General features: G+C 37.8%; 1 protein-coding gene across 1 annotated transcript; it reads right to left on the bottom strand.

The window, feature by feature from the left end:
- Positions 1-3,777: 3,777 nt before the first annotated feature.
- Positions 3,778-12,784, bottom strand: tmdd1 (transmembrane and death domain 1; the record flags this gene model as incomplete). Its single annotated transcript, XM_081386535.1, has 6 exons — positions 3,778-3,870; positions 4,345-4,511; positions 5,339-5,482; positions 9,172-9,291; positions 9,666-9,842; positions 12,640-12,784. 6 exons carry the CDS (start codon positions 12,782-12,784, stop codon positions 3,778-3,780), a joined length of 846 nt encoding a protein of 281 aa, XP_081242661.1.
- Between the last annotated feature and the right edge of the window lie 1,157 nt (positions 12,785-13,941).

Raw genomic sequence — 13,941 nt, 5'->3', positions numbered from 1 at the left:
GGAGGCGCAACATGGCTGCCGCCATTCGAGCGACTTGATCTTTTGTATTATAAATGGCAGATTCTACGCTTACGGGAATACTTGATTAGTTGGTAGAAGTAATTACACATTAATGAGCACATATCATTTTGAAAGAACAAAGTGTTTTTTTTTGCTAAGAATAAACTTAAAAAATTACACAGTGTTGCTTTAAACACTTAGGCCTTTCTGTATGTCTTACATTTGTCAATATATCTGTCTATTCAACCCCGGTTGAAAAACCATTGAGTAAAAAGCTGAATTAAGAGGATGTCAATCAATCATTCTCGACAGAAGAACATTGATTTGATGTCCATCTGTTAGAACTTTATTGTAGAGATCATATTTGACATTAGGTTTGCTAATGGAAAGCGCATGCTGTTAAAACGCTTTCAAGTCAGTGCAGATGCCATATTTTTCATATGATGTGACAGACAGAGAGGTACAGTCTGTTCAATGTTGTTCCGATGTGAATCTAACAAACTTTAAATATGTCTCTTTTTTTCAGACAAAACGCATTATTTTAAATGTGTCAAATATGATGCTTAAGTCTATTTTTGGGATGTAATGAATTATAATTGTATACAAGCACACTTTTATGCTTCTCTTTTTAAATATCTCCGTTAGCATGTCACACAATGCAAAAATGCCTACGTGCATCATCTTATTCAAAGTTTGGATGAGACTTTGTGAGAATGCATGGACGAGTCTGTTATGCCATTTGTGTCTCCATCTGTTTTCATGCTTGTGTGAGAGAGACAGAATTCATTTTTTGACATTTATATGTGTGCATGAGGGATAAACAAAAATAGTAGTTGTCAGAGAGAGTGGCAATATACTCATGTTGTTATGTGTTTCTCTCTGACAGAGCCCAGCTGCACCAAGGCATTGTCTTCATTGCGCTATATAGATGAGTTTTCGGCTGCTTGCTGTGTCTTGGCATTTCAACGCCATCAGCAAATCATTACTGATCAGAGGAACAGGAAGACAGACATGTCAGATGTAAGATATGCATTATGTCACACATCATTTTTTTTTGCCTTCTTGCATTACAAACAACTGGATGGAACATAATGGGCGTTTATAAGCGCGTTAACTCCCATTCATTGCCGCTAGAGATGCTTATCCCACCCCAGATTCATCTGTTTGGTCCATTGTTGTACAACCAATATTGAGCCGCAGTTTCCATTTGATTTTTACTTGACCCTGCGTCTTAAATGCTGCAAGATTTTAACCTCCTAGTGATATGATGATGGTCTTTGTTCAGATTCTGTAACTATTTCAAAATGGCTCATGCTTCACATTAGCGGTCATTTAATGGCTGTTTAAATAAGAAATACCAATTTGGGTTGCTGAACATATTAAGGCCTGGCATATTCACTGTACAAGAAAGCACCAGCCAAAAGAAGCACACACCACAGATAAAGGAGCAAAAACTGCATCTAAACTTAAAGGGATAGTTCATTGTGTCATCATTTACTCACTCTTATGTTATATTTTTCTCTGTAGGGCATAAAAGAAGATATTTTGAGATGTTTTTTTTTGTCTGTACAAGGAAAGTCAACGTGGTCTAATTTTCTGTACATATGACTTCTTTTGTTCTGTAGAGAAAATAAAATCATACAGGTTTGGAGCAACATGAGGGTGAGAAAATAATTACAGACTTTTGTAATTTTGGATTAAATCTAGGCTACCCCTTTAAGTTCGGATTCAGTTGTGGCTCCTTTTTTGTGGTGTCGAATTCAGTGCACTTTTGAGTGCATGGAAACAGTTCTTGTGTATATCATCAATTCATTAACTGGCAGAAGTAAAGATTCTCAGCTATTGTTTGGCCTTAGAAGACTTTGAATACTGGAGGAACTGTGTAATGCTCTGTTATACTTTATGGCACTTTTTTAAAATCTCGGCTATGCCCAAAATCACCACCTATATGGAAGGCAGGTTCGTTCCTAGAGAGCCAGAGAGTGGGAGCCTAGAGAGTGAATGAGGGTTTAGAGGGCGATTTTGGATTCAGTCAATGAATGCTCAACGGCTAGACTAGAGAATATACGAATGAATTCCCAAATCTGACCAGAAGATGGCGCCTGCAGCTGAATCATCCATCCATCCATTTTCCAAACCGCTGGCCCAATGTGGCTACAGCGTAATATCATACAAGTATAAATTCCTTTTTTTAATTGATTATTAAATTGTTTAATTAAGGCTTATACATAGTTTACATGACTACTGGAGCTGTCAGATTGCTAAGTTTCAAATAATTATTAGCAAACACAAATTGTGCAAAAGCGGCAGCCCTTTTGGCACACTCAGTCTGAATTCGCTCACTCATTCAAACTGGTCACGAAACAGCCATTACCCTCGACTTATTCACCATGCATAAAAAGAATGAATATATATATATATACTGTATATATATATATATATACACACACAAAACAAATGACCAACAATAAGAAAAGCAAAGTAGGTTTTCTAGGGCTAACCAATGTAAATAATAATGTAATAGCTAGTTATATACATTTTAGCTTATACATTTTTATAATTATAATTATTTCAGACATAACTATTCCTAACTGCACGTTTTAGAAAAAAACTGTTTAAAAAAATATTGGTAATTCTCATCTCACACTCTTATTTTTTTATTTATAGAATGCTTCATCACCAGTTAGTTGAAATATTTCACTGAACTCGAAGCTCAAATTGGACCTGAAAAAGACGCATTTAATTGGAACTCTATGCAGCGATAATGAAAAGGTGTCTTGACAGCCTCAGTTACTACCTATTGTAAACGCTTATGTGTTTGAACAGCCACAAAAGACCGCCTACTCTCCACCTACTGACCTAATGCATAAACATGATGGTAAGTGCGCTAGCCAGACAGGATTAAACTTTGTCAGATAAAGACCCAAGTTTGGTTTGACGAAAAACATACCAAGCACAATGTTCTCTCACCATTCCTGATACTTCTAACACACACTCACAGTGTTCGGCGTAGTTTTGCCGCTGTCAGAGCAGAAACTAAAGCTGCTGCTCTCCGTATGTTTTTCCGTAGTCTCCGGTCGTGTTCATCTGTAAATAGTGTGAGCTTATTTCATCCATTACATCGAAAAGATCCATAAAGCCCATACATTTACCCGCCCATAGACCCCCCCCCTCGAAGAAATAAGGACAGAAGAGATGGATTAAAACACCAGGTGTAAATGGGAATGTGTCTCCCTCATCTTAATACCAGATGTAATTAGGACCTTAAAGTTTGAGTATGTGACCTTTTGGCCCTCGCAGTGTTTTGAATATACAACACCTCCCCTCCCTGGCACTATAATTTTGTTTAGATGTTGATTTATGAACTAATTGCCTATAATTGCTGCTTAGCACCACTATTAATCCATGATGTGTGGTTCCAGGAGCACATTAGTCTGGATTTGTATAATGAAGTAATTAGTTCAATTATAGAAGAAATAAAAGGAAAGAAAAAGGACGAGGATGAGGAAGGGGCATGTTTTTCTTTAGAACAAGAGAAGCACTTAAATGATAAGAGAGACGATCCCAGTGTGTGCGAGAGATACTTTGCTTGCGTGTGAGCTCATTTCCTGCTGCATTGCTCATCTTGGTGAATTAGTTCCTTCTGTACTCCATTCAGCGCTCTCTCCCGTGTGCTTTCATTGCCACACTTGCCCAGTCTATCCTGTCTCTCTGAGGTTGATGTACTGACTGCATTGTCTGCAGGCATTGTCATTGTTATTAGCCTTGTGGATTGCTTCAGGGGGCATGTGCAAGCTCAGGGGAGAAGGAGCCAGGCTGGATAATTAGTTTTTCCTCAATGCCAGACGAGCACACCGCCACTGTCGCGGACTGGAAACAGGAAGTGTTAAGATTGTCAAGGCAACGGCATTCCAGCGCAGCCTCCCCTACACACCATCAAATCACTGACAGGACAATGGCAGCAGTCCCGATGGAGGTAACAGATTGCTGTCATTATGTTCTGTCAGCTGCTTTATTGCAGAAATGTCTTTATGAGAGGCAATGGGAACTGTCTGCGCTGAAGGTGTCTGCATAGGCTGTCTAACTATAGTTTAAATAGCACACTATATGAAATAACATCCAGTAAGAAGGCACTTTGAGACTAGTAGCATGGGTCATAATCAGCCATCGTTTAATAATGAATTTCACACTGATGAACATGGCTTCATTATTATGCTGAACATCCATTACTCGGTCTGCGTGTGTCCTCTGGGTGACTTAATCTGATGATGTCACAACACTGAGGAGGGGACAGCAACAGGGTTGATGCTCAGACCTGGATTTGGTTCTGTTGCCATGGGATACATGTATGCTAATAAGAAAGATGGCCACACTCATGAGCAGTGCGATGGCAAATCCAGACAAGAGGCCGTAAAGTAGAGGCCATGTTCTGTCTAGCAGATGGTGCTGATAAGGTGGCACTGGTTGCCTTTTCACCACCAAGTCCAAGTCTTTCCAGGTGAACCCTCTGGCTGTGAAGCAATCAGTGGAAAGAGTTGTTAACATGAGTCATTGATTTTCATATAAGTTACAGTTGCTTATAGACAAAAGTGACGGTAAAGACTCTGGTTTCACCAAAAATGTTAAGCGTTTTCAACATTAATAAATGTTTCTTGAGCAGCAAATCAGCATATTAGATATTAATTAGCATATAAGTAGATTTTATAAATATGACTTAGAAAAAAATATTACTGGTGTGAAAAACAACGGCAGTGACGTATTTTAAGCAGTTAAAACAGCTCAAACATGCATTTTAGTCGGGGACTAGTCTTAAGCCTTGCAAACATATGAACATATAATAATATATATATATCTTTTTTTTAATAATGGTAGGGCAGAAACTGACACTAAGCAGACAAAATAGCTTGTTCTAAGATCATCAGGTTTTTGATGTCAAAGACCCAAAATATTAACACATGACCTCAATGTTTATTCATCAACAACACCTAATCAGTGCTTAGAAACGTGGCTCCTTCTTGACCAGAGGTGTCCAAACCTGCTCCTGGAGGGCCACTGTCCTGCAGAGTTTAGCTCAAACTTGCTTCATCACACCTTCCTGAAAGTGTCTAGTATGCCTAGTAAGAGCTTGAATAGGTCAGGTGTGTTTAATTGGGTTTGGAGCTGATCTCTGCAGGAGTTATATAATATTACAAAAAGACTTGCATAATATTACCCCTTTAAAATGTACTTGCATAATAACATATTTTATGGTTTAGAAATAGAGACCCAAGAATACCACTCAAATGATTTAAAACACATCAGTCTTTCTATAATTTGTAAACCTTCTGAGGCATCTCACCCTGTTTTGCAGAGTACTGCAGAACCTCCTCATGATCGTCATGATCTGGTTGATGCTTCTCCATTTGGCTAACAAGTTCATGGTAGCCTTCCACATATCTCTGTATAGCAAGAGTTTTGTCCTGGTTGATGTTCTTACCCACCTCTGTTAGATAAAAAGCACATGCATTACTTCCAGTCCAGTTGTCTAGTGGTGACCATTGTTTTTACTCATAGCGTTTTAACATGAATTCACTTCATAACTTGATGACAGTTATGCTGGAGGCAGCTCTAGCAGCTGTTTATTTGTGACATTCATTTCATATTCATACAAGACACAAGCAATTCTTGCAGCACATTAGGAAATCAAACACAGAGTAATAGCCTCCATGAACGTCTTGAAATGAGATTAACTAAGTGTGCAGGGCCCAATAAATGTACCAAGTATAATGAAGCAAGAACAACTGAAGAAGACACACATGCCGGAACATAAGTACGCAGTTTATCCAAGGTGCTGTCGATGAGTGGCTACCGCTCATCATAGCCCATTTACAGGCCGCCAATTAAAGCTCTTGTAATTGCGGCATTGTGCATTTCCCATACGCATCAGTTTCTGTGTTTGCTTTTTATTTTCTGCAGTGCACCGCTTTTGACTGAAGGATGTTCTTGGGCTGTCGAGCCTGTAATTTTTTTCCCCCTCTTCTTCTCTGTTTATCCCTTTCTCCCTTTAACGGAGATGATGAAAGGAACAGATGGCGTGTAGTGAATCTGGTGTCAGCTCTAGTGGGCCTGCTGTCAAATCGTTTGCACCTTCTCATATCCGATGCCATTCGGCTGTGGAGTCGCCTGTACGCCGGACCACAATCACCCTGAGTGACAGGGTGCAAAGTGCGTTCTATCAGAAACGTATAAAAATAACATTATGCAGTCTGCTGAGTTTCATCTTTTGGCGTGTAAGATGAATGACTGTGAATTAGCTCGGTGCTCGTTGCATTAGTGGTGTGCAAAAACAAAAGATGGAAAAACTTTTGTAAAAGTTTTTGACAAACTTTATTGTTGGTAAATGAAAATCATGTTAGCTGTGGCTTTGTAGGGGTCCTTAAAGGTAAAGTATGTAGTTTTACAATGTTAAAATTAGGACTGCCCTCTAGTAGTCAACCAAACATTAGTCGACAAGACAAGGCTTAGGCTAGTCGATCAAAATTTTATTTCAAATTTTAAATCCACAACGAACAGATTGTTAGGTTACACTTTATTTTAAAGGAACACTCCACTTTTTTTGGAAATGGGCTCATTTTCCAACTCCCCTAGAGTTAAACAGTTGAGTTTTACCATTTTCGAATCCATTCAGCCGATCTTTGGGTCTGGCGGTAGCACTTTTAGCATAGCTTAGCATAGATCTTTCAATCTGATTAGACCGTTAGCATCTATCTAAAAAAAATGATCAAATAGTTTCGATATTTTTCCTATTTAGAACTTGACTCTTCGGTAGTTACATCGTGTACTAAGACCGACGGAAAATGAAAAGTTGCGATTTTATAGGCCGATATGGCTAGGAACTATACTCTCATTCCTGAGTAATAATCAAGGAACTTTGCTGCCATACCATGGGTGCAGCAGGCACAATGATATTATGCAGCGCCTGAAAATAGTCCCTTGCTAGGTAACTACACAAACTTATTGCTGGTCACGTTGTAAGTTGTGAACGGTAAAACTCAAACGGTAAAACTCAACTGTTTAACTCAATGAGAGTTGGAAAATGAGCCTATTTCCCAAAAAAGTGGAGTGTTCCTTTAAGGTGTCCATGTTACAGTGTAATTAAACATTTAAGGACTTCAGTAATAGTAATTAACTACATGTACTAGGGTTAGGAATAGGGGTTGGTTTAGGGTTAGTTGCATGTAATTACAAATAATTTATAGTTATTATTACAGTAACTACAAATAACAAGGACACAGTAAAATAAAGTGTTACCGATTGTTAACACGGCTGTTCCATGTTGTAATTATAGTATGTTGGGTAGGAAATCCAAATGTTTGCCTATTATTATTCGGTCTCAATGATGGCTTATCATTTGAAGCATGTAAGTAGTAGCCTAAGTTCACATGGTCTCTTGCTCTAACATTGACGATAATTGTGCGCTATAATTAGGCGCATACCCAAGTGTTCGTGTGGAGTATGGAAGCTAAATTAGTACCTTGCTTACTGCTTGACATGTTTAAATTAAGTCGGCACATCCACTATCCCGTTGAGATGATCAGTCAGCATCTGCGGTAAGCTTTATGTGTGCACTTGAGCGCTTCATTTATATGTTAAAGGCTCCTTATTATGGTTTATTATTTTTCTGTATTGTAGAACAATGTTAGCAATGTTACATATAATATTTTTTCTTAGCCCTGAAACTCAAGCCATTTTCCCATGCCACTCTCCCAGTATATATGTAAGTAATTAAATAAATATCATGAATGTGCGACTAGTCGACTAATGGCTTAAATGAACAACTACTAGTCGGCTAGAAAAAACGGTCACACTTTAGTTTAGGGTCCAATTCTCATTATTAACTACAACTTTTACCTCAATAAACTCCTGATAACTTCTTATTAATAGTTAGTAGTTGTTCAGTTTATGTAGTGGGTAGGATTAAGGGATATAGAATATGGCCATGCAGAAATGAATAAGGCATTAATATGTGCTTTATTCTGTAAGTACTAATAAACAGCCAATATCCTATATATGCATGCAAATAAACAACTAGTTAATAGATGAGAATTGGACCCTAAACTAAAGTGTTACCAAAAAATCTTTAGTTAGGGGCAGCCTTAGTTAAAATACTTTCTTCTGCAAAGTAGAGCTTTTGATAATATATTTAATAAAATAATAAAAATCAAATGTAGAGAAATATTTACGACTCTGAATTTTGGAAAGTGAATAGTAGAGCACTTAGGAACAACAATACAACTCAGCTATTCTATACTATTTTGTGTAAATAAAATGAATAACATAAAACATTAAAAACTAAAATCAATAATTTTAATCATTTAACAAGTGACTTTAAGCATCCTGTTTTAATGATCAGTATGAAAAATGGATATCCTTTTGATATAGATTACATTTCAATGTTTTTTTTTTAATTATAAGTATTAACTTTAGGTGAGAGTTGGAGGCATAGAATGTAAAAAAAGATGGACAACACATCTCCACTTCCTTCCACCAAATGAAGCCAAAATATCACAGAAACCGTCACTGCGATGACATTATTTGGAGCCCAAGTCCTCGCAGTGATCCTGAGGTGGAGCCGCGGTATCAAGGTCCCGCACATACTCTCGCTCCCACAGACTCAATCGCAAGCACAGCTGTCAATCATGCCTCCCCATTTTTATAGCATCTAATAACTAACTAAAACCAAACTTATTGGTAAAACAAACACTTGAACATACGTCAATGTGATTAAAAACTACCTAAAATGACAGAAAAGTGTAATTTGATTTTTTAGTTTGGCTTGCGTCCCATTTGATTACATGGGGAGGGTGGGGTTTATGACCAATACTGCAGCCAGCCACCAGGGGGCGTTTGAATTGTTTCGGCTTTACTTTTCAGGATGTGTGCGGCACACTTAACAAAGGTAGTATAAATTATATGAAATAAATACAAATTTAGATGATGAATCAGTTCACACATACATTATCAAAAATACTGCTAAATTAAAGAATCTCTAATATCAGCCAAAAACCATTATGGTAATGATATATTGTGCATCTTTTCAATACTGTACAAATTATTGTAGTATCAGTTTGATTGTTTACTGAGTGTGGTGGTGCAGTGCATGTGTGTGTGTTAGTGTTGTGTGCAGCTGACCTATGGCGATGTCAGTCCTGCCGATCTGTTGCAGTGCACGAGACAGCCTGTCGTAGTATATCTGCTTGCCGTGAATCTGCAGCCAGTCCTTCAGCGCTGAACGACAGGGGGGCTTCTGGTCTGACAATCACACACACACACATGCAAAATATCAAACGTGCTCCAGACAGGCAGAAGGAAAGCAGCCAGCTCTTCAGTTGTTCAGGCAATTAAACAATTCAATCATGTCCCACTACCTCGATAGATTTAATTTCTGATGAAAAGGTATTATATCAACAATTCGTCTGGTTGAGATGTCTCTCGAGTGGGCCACTCAACGGCAGACTGATGTGTGCAGTGGAGATAAACAAATACATTTGGTTGCTCATGACCTCTTCATTTACTGCCGGATGTGTCTCGTCACACATCGCACTGCTGGATTTCATTAGCATAAAACAAATAAGTATCAATTTATTAGAGCTGATTTAAACTACGCTTGTGTTTATCACGGTTACCTGTGTGTCTGCGTCTTCTTGACTGCAGTAACTGGTTCCTTTCTGCAGATAGTCGGTCCAAGTGTTGGAAGATGTTGTCCTCTGGTTGAGTCATGGTCGAGATGAACTCCTCACACTCGCTATCTGTCAATAGCTCCACCAGACGCTTCAGCTGGTGAGGTCCAATGTCCTCGGCCACTGTGGCAGAAGAGGACAAAACAGACACATTTCAATTTGTTGTTTCCCCCCACACTTATAATGTTAGTCAAGGTTATTGGGACTAGAAAGTTGTAATTTAGTTTAACATGACCATTGTTCTATATGTAAATTATTCTTTTGTGACTGACAAATCGTTTTGTGTATGAAATGAGTAACCACGCCTCCACCAAGTTTTTGATATGTAAATGTGCACGGTCATATTCTAATCTACACTTGGTTATGAATATGAATATGAATGGGTGGTCTTTTTGAAATGTTGGATGTTATCAGAACTTTGGGGTCACTTAATAAGATATGTTTTTTAAAAGAAGTCTCTCAAAGCTGCATTTATGATAAAAAATTCAGTAAAATAGTAGTATGTTAAAATATAATTCCAGTTTAAATTGTTTTCTATTTTATTGTTTTTTAAAGTGTAAATCCTGTGATGTAAAAGCTCAATTTTAAGCATCATTACTCCAGTCTTCAGTGTCACATGATCCTTCAGAAATCATTCTAATATGCTGATTTTGTTCAGGATTCTTTGATGAATAGTACGTAGGGACATGGTGTTGGAAAAAATCTAAAATCATGGGAGGAAAAATTATATTTCAATGCTTTTGCGTGTTCTCTATTTAGTGTTCTCTATTTAGTAACCATTTTATAAAAGCAATAAGCCCCGCGAAGCCGTGATTCGCGGGGCTTATTGCTTATCCGTTCTGATTCGTGCCTAACAACGCCCCTTAGCTGTTCTAAATTCACTGTAAAACACCACTTCAATGGGCTTATTGCTTTTATTAAATGGTTACTCCATAAAACTATTCATTTTAATATTTATTTTATTCATAAAATAAACACCAGCAACAAAAAATATGACGTTGTAACACTTATTTCTCCGCCAAGCAATGTAGTTCCAAAGAGGTTGCCAAGCAACACATGCAGCAACAAAGAATCACAAACGGCAGTTGCGCAGTAATACTAATGTAATGCGGTCACAATCGAACGTGGCTCAACCAATCAGAATCAAGGACCGGAACTATCCGTTTTATAAGTCTTTGTTAAAGGTCCCGTTCTTCGTGATCCCATGTTTCAAACTTTAGTGTGTAATGTTGTTGTTAGAGTATAAATAATATCTGTAAAATTATAAAGCTCAAAGTTCAATGCCAAGCGAGATATTTTATTTAACAGAAGTCGACTACATCGAACGGCCCGTTTGGACTACATCCCTCTACTTCCTTCTTTAATGACGTCAGTAGAACCGTTTTTTGACTAACCTCCGCCCACAGGAATGCTCCCTCAACTCTACCGAAATTCGTTTATGTACTTGCGCACTTCTTATAACTTACTGTGTTTACTCAGCTCTTACGGTGATTTTCTGAAGTAAAACTGACGCTTCATCTTTTGTGTGATGTACAATAAACTTTATTAAACTCATCAGGAACGTTATATGTTTGATCATCATTCAGACAGCAGACTTGTAACTTAGGCTATTAATAAATAATGGATGCATACAAGCAGATGACAAATACGTTATAATAACCGTAATTAAACTACTAAACTATATCTGTTTCATCTCTATACAGCCCTCTGACTCTGTAGGCATTATTGTCCGACTCGAAATGAACACGTTACTGAGAGTTTCTGATATTATCATCATTCCGTGAGATGAAATTGTCCTGAGAGACTGAGCGCGAGCTCATGAAGCTCCGCCCCCTGTGCCGTGCAGCAGCAGCTTATTTGCATTTAAAGGGCACACACTAAAACAGCGCGTTTTTCTGAGCCTCAAAAATGACAATTTAAACATGCTGTAAAAAATGATCTGTTGGGTATTTTGAGCTGAAACTTCACATACACACTCTGGGGACATCAGAGACTTATTTTACATCTTGTGAAAAGGGGCATAATACGGGACCTTTAATATTTAAAAGTCTTTACTGTCACTTTCAGTCTAATTAAAGCATTCTTGCTAAATAAAAGTAATTTCTTCCGAAACAAAACAAATCGAACTGGCCCCAAACTTAAGAATGATAGTATACGCTTTAGATATGGGTAAGAGAGAGAATAACTGGGTAAAGCATGGACATTTCTGGAGTCAATTTTTTATTTAATTACTATTTCTATAATCTTTTTAAAAAAAAATTGTGATTGGTTATAGCAGTAATGAACACTCTGGAGGAGGAGCACACACGCCAGACACGTTCTTCAAACTTCACACAGCTGAATTGCAACTGAATGAATACATTTTACAGCACAATTTTTGCTATAAATTTTTTTTAAAGAATTTTTGAACTATCCATATTAATAACATGACATTTATGATGACTTTTTAATAAGTTCTCCATTTTCTGATTTGTTTCTTATTCGCCCTGCATTTTTGTAATAACATTTTATTCAATGGATCAGTTAATTTCTTGAGGTGCAGTGCAATAATCATGTAACACCTTTCTCTCTCTCCAACACACACACTCAATGTATACATACAGTTGTGCCTTTACCATGATTCTAGGTGTACCTGTATCACGCTTTATGGCAGCTGTTATGATGGCAGCTAATACCATCCTTTGAGGAATGTATAGAACAGCTGTGAAAATCATGGGAGCGGCGGATGCGTGACATTGTGGGGAAGAGGTGTAATCAATTAATGGGGATGTGTGATAGGAGACACATTTCCCTCTCTTTCACTGTCACCTTCAGTGAATAAGCCATCCTCTCATGTCAATACCGCACAGCAGGTGGATCAGTCACACAGAACTTAGTGTCTATTCATTATTTGCATCTGCTGTAAGCCATCTCCCCTTACCTGTATCTTCGGCAAGACTTGGGCTGAAGAAAAGGAGGAGGAAGAAGCTGAGCACCAATCCTTGCATTGTAACTGAAATCTTTGAGACGGCAGTTACATCTGTGAGTCTGTCTTTATTTTCAAATTGTCCGGAATCATGAGTCATCATGCGTGGAATTTGAAACTAAACAGTCTGTGCTGTTCTGTGGACAAATGGCTCTATTTGGCCGGTTTCGGCTAAAGCAACAGCCAGTGCTGGAAGCTATTATCACCCCGGCCTGAAATAGTCAAGGTCCTCGACAAGGACGCCTTCCATTTCTCCTTATTCTCTTTCACTGTTTCTTCTCCTGGAGGATTTAAATTAATAAACACCATGATTGTGAATTTAGCACCAAGCAATATTATCAGCCAAAAGATTAATATTTGCTCGAGACATGATACATTTTTCACAGCATTTCCACGTACATCCCCGCAACCGCCCAGTAATTAAACCCTCTCAATAATTGACCCTGTATATATATAAATATATTGTAGAGTGGTTCAGAATAGTGAATAGAATAGTGGAACAGGGCTTGTTTCTTGCTACACCCTCCTGTTAATTTGAGCAGTTTTAGTGAAATATAGTTCTTTTGAACAATATTTGAGATCAATCGTGCATGTTTTATGTTTAAAAAGGCTGTTTGCATGTAATGGGGATATTGAACTATTTAACTGTGGTGTTTGGCAAGCTGTCTGGCAGGCAAAAACCAAAAAGCACAGCAAATTAAGTCATTGTACTTCAAACACTGCCTTGATGCAGTTCCAGCTTTTTAAAATGTGATGTTGCCATGGTTCACATCAATGCAAAATAGGAAAGCACAGTGCTGTGCATTGATCTTAGATTGTTTCAACAGCGGCCCTATACAACAGGATTTTTTTCTATATATTTGTGATTTCGAGGACCTCAAAATGTGATGATAAGAAACATTTTTAATTCAATTAAATTATTCCCCCTTTTCATACATTTCTCACAGACCCAACTTGGTGTCTGGAATACTTCATTTTAATTGGTCTTTCGTTGCATTCAGTGTTCAAATAAGTCAGTAACCAAATCAGTATTGCATGTCCTTGTACTGTGTATCTGTTTATTTATATATTACTACATTTATGCATTTGGCAGACACTTATTCAAAGCGACTTACATTTCACTTAAGGTATATATTTGATTAGTTCATGCATTCCTTGGGAATCGAACCTGGCATTGGTAGTGTGAGGCTCCACAGTGTAAGCTACGAGAATCTAAAAACAAAAAGCTGAATTTTTTTTGTTTATACTATTTTTAAC

Source organism: Scardinius erythrophthalmus (assembly GCF_964197995.2).
Source record: "Scardinius erythrophthalmus genome assembly, chromosome: 15".
Taxonomy (NCBI): domain Eukaryota; kingdom Metazoa; phylum Chordata; class Actinopteri; order Cypriniformes; family Leuciscidae; genus Scardinius; species Scardinius erythrophthalmus.
The sequence above is the reverse complement of the archived record's forward strand: the minus strand, read 5'-3'. Positions and strand labels throughout refer to the sequence as shown.